General features: G+C 47.8%; 1 protein-coding gene across 1 annotated transcript; it reads right to left on the bottom strand.

The window, feature by feature from the left end:
* Positions 1–2,779: 2,779 nt before the first annotated feature.
* Positions 2,780–5,026, bottom strand: prmt6 (protein arginine methyltransferase 6). Its single transcript, XM_041065272.1, has one exon. It carries the CDS (start codon positions 4,993–4,995, stop codon positions 3,943–3,945), a length of 1,053 nt encoding a protein of 350 aa, XP_040921206.1. The 5' UTR covers positions 4,996–5,026; the 3' UTR covers positions 2,780–3,942.
* Between the last annotated feature and the right edge of the window lie 4,676 nt (positions 5,027–9,702).

Here is a 9,702-nt window from a genome sequence, read left to right as displayed (position 1 = left end):
ACAGTAAAACAAAGTCAGCTGTTCCAGTGAAATCGTGTCATGTTTAAATGAGCCGAGTGTCACAGACTGTGGACAGATCACATGTGAGGAGCTGGACCACAGACTCTGTGTTCCACAGACTGATCCATATCACCATCGTCTCCTGAGATCTGCTGCTCCCTCGGCGTCAGATCCCTGAGCTCAGAAAAGAAGCGTTTGAATTCACTGGCTCTTTGTGACCTCAGACTGCCTCAGCTGTTTACTGCTGCTGAATTTCTTCCCACTGTTATTTATGTATTTAGTAAACAATAAATAAAAGCTTGAATGGGTCTCAGCCACTCGGCTGAACACAGGACATACGAAGCTCTGATGACTGTCAAACACGATTCTTCAGAGTTGAAGGAAACTGATTCGTTCAATTATATTTTTATACTTTGAATTCATTTGTAAAACCTTTCTCCCATTTTGTATAACGGGTTGTTTTGTATAAAGCAGCAGTTTTATCTCCTTTGACTGATGTTTGATCTAAATTATCTGTTTTGATTCCAACATACGCTGAAGCACCCAAAGACGTCAGACACTTTAACTGTTTGCATTGTGCTCACTGTCCTTTAGTCTCCCACATCACAGAGACGTCTGGTCTCCGACAGTCTGGCCTGTCAGTCAGACTGTCAGAGGTCTCAGAGGTGCTCAGCGTTTTCATATCATCATCCTTTCTGTGTTTGATCACATCGTTTCATTCCTGCTCACTAACTGTCACAGCCATTGTGAAAAGTTGAAGAACAGGCTGTGAGGACGGGTATGACTGTTCGCTGAGTCCTGGACTGTGCCGTGTCTCCGTCTCGCTCAGCCGCCCTCCACTGAACAATGAGTCTTGAAATCAGTTAGATTAAGCACATTGTCTATTGATTGGCTCCTAAATTGCTGTGAGATACAAGACAAATAATCCTATTTCAAGTTTCAGCACTTGTTTCTAATGGTTTCCAAATCATTTCAGGCAGGAACGGATCACAATTAGTTTAGCATTTAGCAGCCGGGAGTGGCCGTGCATGCATGAGTGTGATTCTGCTCTGAGCAGCAGCTGCCTGCTCCTCACCTGACATTTCCATTCTCCGGCCTCCTTCCTCTGCTCTGCCTGTCGGCCTGCAGGAGCTGCTTCAGGAGTTTCATCTGAGAGAAAAGTGTGTGGAGTTTATTGGAAGTGAGACAAACTGGGAGGCAGCAGCTCATATGTCCCTGTCACAACAAGGCAGTGACGTCTGACAGCAGCGGTCTGACCTGTGGACAACCAGGGATTTCCAGGTCAGGTGTCTGTGACAGCAGCAATAACACAGAGAGCTCCTCATCTCAAACTGGAGTTTAACACCTGCAGGGTTTTATCATTCACATCATTCTGCTAAAGGACAAACAGCAGTTACAGACCCGCAGCTGGACGTGAGGAAAGTGGGCGGGTCCCACGTTCAGCTGCCTGGATTCAAATCTGTCGAGACACTGAACATTTTATAGCCCTGTCTCACTCGGCTCTTACTTCCTCCATCCCAAACCACTTACTGCGTATTTCACACAGAGGGGAAAGAGACTTACACAATCAATGTACTGAAGACAATTGGCAACTTGTTATACAGCAAATCAGGTCCATATTTACATGTAACAGACTGAGGGAAACTCAGTACAAGTTCATAGGTGACACATCACTCCTGTTACCCTCAACACAACTGACTGCTCAGTCTCCCCTTTGTGTGTTAAATGTTGTTTACATAGGGACACACACACACACACACACTTCCACTGATTTCCAGATTCTGGACACATGTTGCCAAAGTGGCCTGTGGAATAATTAGAAGGGAAATTAAGAAGGACCCGGTTGTTTTGGGTGGGGGGGCATGTACTGTAACATGTATAATGTAATATGTATGGTTTAAATTGTTGGTATTTGCAAAAAGTGCTTCTAAAAAAAAAAAAGAATCTGTCTTCTGAGCCTGTCGGTCGGATCGAAGATGTAAATGCTAATTCAGGAACGTTGACCATCAACAGCAGTGAGATGAAAAGGAGCAGGGACTGAACTTCTTCATATCTGGCTCCATGTGCTGCGTCCTGTCCGCCGCCTGCTGGGACAGGACAGGCTTCATCAGGCTCGGCTTCTTTCTCCTACTGTTCATGTTGCTGCTCTCTGTGCACACCGATCACAGGCAGCACGAGTGTGACCGCTGCACTGTGCACGTGTTGTCACACACCGTGTAGTGTTACACCACCTGTGTCTGTGACGGGGCATCAGGTGACTGTGCAGAGTTTCAGTGTCTCATTTTATCTTGGGCCCAGTTCAACTCTTTGATTTGAGCTTTAAACAACTTCAGCTGCCTTTTCTCTGTTTATGATCAGAGCTAACGTAGTTAATCCGTTTGTTTGGTGATGAACAGGCAGCGAGCAGGAAGTGTTTTCCATCGGCTTCCTGATGATTCAGACGTAAAGGCATGGTCGAGGACTCACGCTCGAGCTCAGACCATACCACAAGAACAAACCGAAACACTGAGTGACAGAAAATAAATTCATGACTCTACAGAAATGTTCATTAGCAGTATCAAATCTAGTGTTAAAAAAAATCATGTCAGACTATTAAATATTTTCTAACATTATAATTATTATTTTTAAAAAGTAAAAGTAAAAACGAACCAAATGAAAAGCAGCACGGCTCCAAAGCACGAGGACCAAGACCCACATTCACAGAAGAGTCTGAGAATATTTCACATTTTAATATTTCACATTTAAACCTGCAGATTCCTGCAGCAGCATGTCGATGAAGAATCACTGCACGAACGTGGAAACACTGATTCCTTCAGCGGCTCAGGTCCCAGTGTTTACAGGTTCACGACCTTTGAACTCTCACTGACCTCTGCCCCGTAACATCAGCTCTCTGTGGATCACCCATGATCAGGGAGCAGGCGCCATTTTCACAACACACACATCAGTTATTCATTATTAAACTATTAAAAATCTACAAACTACACCACGACTGTTCAGCTGGAAGCCGGGCAGCGTCCACGCAGCTGAGCAGGAAGCAGCTGTGAACAGTGTGACCTGTGCCACGCTGCAGAACGCTGACGGAGGACGCTACGTTTTCATGGAGTCTGTGGTTTCTGTCAACAGACGACGGCGTGTTCTGCTTTTAAACCAACACACGGAGCCAATTTGGCCCTTCATTAAAAAGAAGCTCAACAGCAGCCAGAGTCAAAGCCTGACTACAGCAGGTCCAAGTCAATATATCGTCTAATCCTCATCTGAATGCAGCATTTTGATCAGAATCCACACAATATGCATAATTGAATTCATTAGAATATCAGATGTCTGTGGCGTGGCGCTGAATTTATTCAGCAGCTTTGTCAAACCTCGGATGAAACCTGCCTCGCTCGAGCCGTTCCACCGGTTCCCACGCTCAGGAACGTTACCCTGATCCCACAGTGACGGGAACACAGAGAGGTCCTGACACGGAACACAAACACACACTCATCTGAGTGAGGTTAACACAACGTTTACAAGGTGCTCAGGATTCACACTGTTTTATTAACAACCTGAAACACAACACGCTGAAGTCCAAGCTGAGAACACACACGCAGGCCGACATGTTACTGTGTGTGTGTAGTTTGCAGCTGAGGCCTTTCCTGTGTGTGTGTGTGTCTGTGTGTGCGTGTATGTGTGTGTGTGTGTCTGTGTGTCTGTGTGTGTCTGTGTGTGTGTGTGTTGTGTGTGTGTTGTGTGTGTGTCTGTGTGTGTGTGTGTGTGTGTGTCTGTGTGTGTGTATGTGTGTGTGTGAGCCGTCTTCCTCTCTGAACCTAACCTGATCTGACAGTAATAACACACCGGCCACGGCTGCAGCTCCCTGTGAACCGGGACTCAGCCGGTTCAGGAAGGATTAAACTGCACGTGTCTGAGTTCGAGTGTCCGGCCGTTAACGGGTGTGGGGTCCGGTCACGGCTGAGCCTCAGAGGTCCAGTCCGGGATGGAGAAAGTCTTGGACTGTCTCTTGTGCTCTCCTATGGTGTAGTCCACGTGGATGCATATGTGTCTGGCGCTTTCCTCCGAGGGGTACATGCTGACCTCCCCGGTAACCACCGTGTCCTGCACCACATCCACCGGCGCGTCCAGGTACAGCACCGCCTGCTTCCAGTGCGTCTCCGGTTTGAACGGCGACGTGGAGAGCACGAGCGCCTGCGGCTTGTCCGGGCAGGGGAAAGTGACCGTGAAGTAAACACAGAAAGCGTTCACCGCCGCCGAGCCGAACGACTCGCACCGGAACTGGCCCTTCACCGACCGCAGGTCCTCCGCGGTCACCGAGTACAGGTCGAGCTCGGCGAAGCGGGCCGGGTGCGACAGCACGTCCTCGACCGACACCGAGTTCACCGTGATGTCGGAGTTCATGATACATCTCCGGGCGAAGTCGGACATGCAGGACATGTCCACGCCGTACTGGTCTTTGACGGTGTACCAGAAGTGCAGGCGGTCCTCCACCGCCGGGTCGCTGACCGGTGCGATGTAGAGCTCGGCCCTGCTCGGCAGGATGAGGCCGCCCGGCTTCAGCCACCTGTCGCGCGCGTACAGGACCGAGTTAAGCATGGACTCGTGCAGGAGCGCGTACCCCATCCACTCGCTCACTATCACCTCCACCGGCTCCGGCAGGTCCACCGTCTCCACCGTGCCCCGGATCACCTCTATGCGGTCCTGCAGGTTGTTGTGGCGGACTATCCTCGCGGCCTGCTCGGCGATGGAGCAGGCCTCCACGGCGAACACCCTCTTGGCTCCGGCCTGTGCGCAGAAGACGCTCAGGACGCCGGTTCCTGCACCGACGTCCAGCACGACTTTGCCCCGAATGGACTCACTGTTCCTCAGGATCGCGGTCCGGTACGTGCTGGTCCGCACGTGGTCCGCTATCATTTCCTCGTGGATGGTGACATCGGCGTAGCTGTCAAAGTAAAGTCTGTCCTGGCGGGATTTGTCTAATTTTCTTTTCTTCACGTGAGACATCTTCTCCGCGCGGATGCTGATGCTGCCTCAGTGTTTTGTTCCTGCACTTCCGCACTGATGCATCTGGAACTTGTAGTTTCCAGCGACTAATCACACGAAGGACGCACATTTCAAAAAAGACTACAATTCCCACAACCAAAGGAGAGTGACGCGGCGGCGCGGGGTGTTGCGTTCAAAGTCAGGGGGCAGACGGTAAATCTGAGCTTCCACTGCTCAGTGAGGGTGAAACGCTTCTAGGCTCAGAGCAGGTTGTTAAATGTTACCTGTGATGGAGTCACAGCAGAAGGCCACACCTCAGGAACCTGCTTAGGAGGGTTACAGGAATTTATCTGGCAACTCTATGGTCCAACAACAAGTGCAGCACATTTTAAATGTCCAGCGGTTCATCTTTGCTCAGTCACGTCGTGTGTAAACTGGTCTAAATGGGACCAGACTGTTCACAGGTGTCTGATCATACTACAGACCAGCAGAGGTTAAACACCGGGCACTGCTTCGCCGTGTGGGGACTGAAATGTGGAGCAGCTGACCAGATGACATGAGATCACAGGAATCTATGATAGTAAGGTGATTTAAAGTCATGGAGAGAGGAGGTATGGTTGATGTTTAAGGTAAAGCTCAGCAGTCTGTGCTGTCACCATGGTTCAGTTTTATTTTGCTGTGGTTTATTCTCTGTTTCAGTTAGTATTTGTGTTAGTATCTGAGCGGCTGCTGTAATAATGTGAAATAAACTGTTTGCTATGACTGATTAATACGTGGTTGCACAGTATTAATCTGGTGTAATGTTGTAGCTGTGCTGGGTCTCTGACCGTCTTTGCTCAGTAACAGTGAAGACGGGTTCCCTCCTGACTCGTCCTCGTTCAGAGTCACTGTGGTTCAGGTGCTGAAGCCTTTTCAGTCAGAATCATGAAGCTGATCTGAATCCCAAACATACGTATAAATGCTGTGTGTGCTCTCAGAAACCTGGAGTCAGCTGAGCCTCTTCATCATCACCACCTCGCTCACCATGAGCCAAAGAGAAGACGTGTTGGCTGTAACCTGTTACTGAGCTCAGGATGTTTCTGGGATTGTTGAACTGTCGGGTCACAGGAACCAGCACGGTCTGACTCCCTTTGCAGGGTTTTACATTTCAATTACTGTCTGTAAGAAAACAGAGCAATAAGTGAACCGCAGCATTTCACTCTGTAGATTTATACGAGAATCATCTATAGCAGCTCTGCAGTGTCCGTCCTCTAACAAGCCACACAGCACAACATGGCCATTAGCAGGTCTGAGCTTTCCTAAAGTTATGGCAGGCAGAACACAGCTGCTTGTGGCTCAGCTCCCCTCTCCTGCAGACGGTCCTGTGGGACCCTCTTTGGCAAAAGATACTGGACAAATGAGCAGGAGCTGAATCCCATTTCTAAGATGAAACGGAGAGAGGGAAGCAGTGGTTTGAGAGGTGAAATACAGCGAGACGCTCGGCAGTTTGTTGCTTCCAGCACTGCCTCTAAAGACAAGACGACAGGAAGAGTGATGCAGGACGTGAAATAACCGCACTGTTAAATAAGAAGAAGTCATTGCAGGGGGACGAGTGTGTGTGGGTGGTGCATTTACATGCTTCTTCTAAATATGTATCTAATGCTGCCTTTAAACACAAATACTCCCGGGAAAATGTGTGTATCTAATAATTCAGTCTGTTCAAACGTATAGAGAGAATAAAGCAGGGAAATGATTGTGCATCAGCTGATACGTCTTCAGCCTGAGAAACAGAAACAGCAGCCACCGGGGAAAAGGAGCCATTCCTGACTTTATATTCAAAGCTGCAGTTTTCCCTCTAGGATACATTTTATTTATGTTAAACCACAGACAAGGTAAAACCAAACATTATCTATAGCTGCAGTTTAATCCCAAAGTGAGTCAAATATCAAAGCTGGCCACCCACTAACATCTGCTCAAACACACAACTGGACCAAAAGCAAAGGAGGGAAAGAAGAACACAACAGGATAGATGACTGGACTGAGAGACGCAGACAGTGGAACTCAGACTGTGATTCTCTGCACTTGGCAGGAGGGTCTGCAGGCGTTGTATCTGGTAGACAGAACAGACAGACAAGCAGCTGTTGGCCATGTTGTCCTCTCCTCCTCTCAGGCTTCAGGTGGAACTGATGCCAGGGGCAGACACAGCCAACACCCAGCTCCCACTGAGGAGGCTGGCACCATTTACTTTATGCTTAAAGTCAGCAAAGCACAGTGTGTCTGTGTTCACGCACGCGTCCGCTTTCCAAGGAGTCGTCTCAGGTGTGAGTCATTACATGCAAAGGTCACAGCTGGGTTAGACAGAAGCAGGAGGACCACTGAGAGAAAGCACATCCAGATGTTTTTTCCCTCACTACAGGTTCTAACAGCGCTCTACTCTCTCATCACACTGCGTCCACGCTGACGATCAACAGCATCGTCTGTCTTCCATATCAGACGCAGCACTTTGTGTGCAGATTAAGAAGAAAGAGAAATGTCTCACCTCCATTCAAACCTAATTCCACAGTCACCAGGCGTCTCTGTGCAAAACCTCGGACCAGGCTTTTACACTGAAGGGCCTGAAAAGGGCCCGAGCTGCTGGGGGAGTTGTGTTGCTTCAGGTCCAGTGAGATAATGAAATTCAGTTTGAGCAGCAGATCCATCAGTTTGAAGGCTCATCAAATGCTAAAATACAATATAATACATGCACCAATCACTTTATCCCTCAGTGTAACAGCTGCAGGGTAAACACAGGAATCCAGTTAGAATTCAGATTTTTCACTGAGCCTCACTGAAATCAGCAAGGAGCTTCAGACCATCCAGTGGAACCAGGATCAGGGACAGACTGTGCTTCTGATGAACAAACTATAGATCAGGTTAATGTTCAGTAAAGATCATGAGACTGGACCACGTGAAACGGGGAGGCTCATCATCGGACACAGTGTGTCCTCCACTGAAGTCCATCAGCAGCTGCTCTTCTTCTCAGCCAGCTGCTGCCAGCACGCACGGCCTCATGGGAACGGCCTGCGTTACTGGACCTGTCAGCTGCTGCAGCACAGACACACACAGATACACACACACACTAACCCAGCCAATTCTTAGATATGTACACACACATGCATAGCAGCAGCCCACACTGGTCTGAGACACACATGCACTCACTGTGCAGAACATACATACGTGCACAGGCACGTGCACACACCGCCTTCAGGTTGTGGTGTCATGATCACCCATTTCAGAGGAAGGCAGACTGCTGAGCTACAAACACTAAGGTGCAATGGCTTCGTATCGATTGTTCCCAGGGATCAATACCAGCCCACTTTGATGTCTCACTCCCAGAGAAACCTCTGTGAACGCTGGTGTGTCATCACACACCTTCCATCTCTTATTCACCTCCTTATTCATCTGTTTCTCACAGCAAACATAATTCATCTCACTCAAAAGACTGTTTCACGCATGGATCCATCTGGATGCTTCTTCCAAGTGTGTGTGTTATCTGGTGTCATGCTTTGACATCTCCCTATATGGACACAGCGTGTGCCAGTTCTTATCAGAGGAAAACTTATAACAATGGCCAGAGCAGAATTTCTCGCCCGAGGCGTTTTCATTCCTCGTTTGCACAGTCCACAAACTGCCACACACACACACACACACACACACACACACTCCTCTGCCAGGCCCACCCCCTTTCAGTCAGCCCAGCCAATCACTTCACAGGATCGCAGCCCGTCAATCAGGAGCCCCGGTAATCAATTCATTAATTACATCCCTTTCCCTGCAGACTCACTTCCTCAGTATCAGTTACATTACACTGCAATTAGATTAAATGACTAAGTAGGAGCTGCGTATGACGGCCGTCACAGCGGAGTCAGGGGGTATAATGCTGACTGTGACAAACCCACGGTGCAATTTGTTAAATGGAAATATTGTCTGTTTGTTAATGGAGGTTATTTGATAAGTACATTAATGAGGAGATACTGTATTAGTCCCATTAGGATTCCACCGATCAAAATCCCAGAGTCTGAGGTTGTTCTGCTGCTTGAAAACAATATTTTCCATATTCTACAGACACAGGACACAGCCCATAACCACCAGTTCATGAAATATATATTCAGTTTTCGATCAAGCTAACATAAAAGGTCTGAAAGACACCTTATGTCTTCAGAGGAATAGTTTGACATTTAAGGAAATAAACTTTTCGCTTTGTTTCCAGGAGTCAGATGAGATGATCAATAGCATTTTAATGTCTATACACTAAATATAAAGCAGGTAGTTAGCTTAGCTTAGCTTAGCATAAAGACTGGAAACAGAGTCACTGATTAATGTGTTAGATTTAACTGAGAGATTAAACAAATTCTATGATGTTCACGAGCTACAGAGCTGATAAAAGGAAGGAACACAGAGAAAAGAAAAACTCAAATCTGAAGCAGAAACTGAACTACAACCAAACCCAGGTCATACTATTAATCTGTGTACACACACACAGACTCTGTGCACGCTTATTAAATCCTAACATACAAACTCTATGATGTGTTGATGTGACAAGATGCTACATCATCATCACACAGACTCAACAGCTCCACCTCAGTGACTGAGTGAGGCTGTAATACCATGATCCACTGTACACAGACAAACCCAACCATCTGACAGCGTACTGCTCACTCTGACCTGACGATGGCGCTAAACGAAACCCGGGGATCAGCGGTGGACTGT

Source organism: Toxotes jaculatrix, chromosome 20, assembly GCF_017976425.1.
Source record: "Toxotes jaculatrix isolate fToxJac2 chromosome 20, fToxJac2.pri, whole genome shotgun sequence".
NCBI classification, from domain to species: Eukaryota; Metazoa; Chordata; class Actinopteri; family Toxotidae; genus Toxotes; species Toxotes jaculatrix.
The sequence above is the reverse complement of the archived record's forward strand: the minus strand, read 5'-3'. Positions and strand labels throughout refer to the sequence as shown.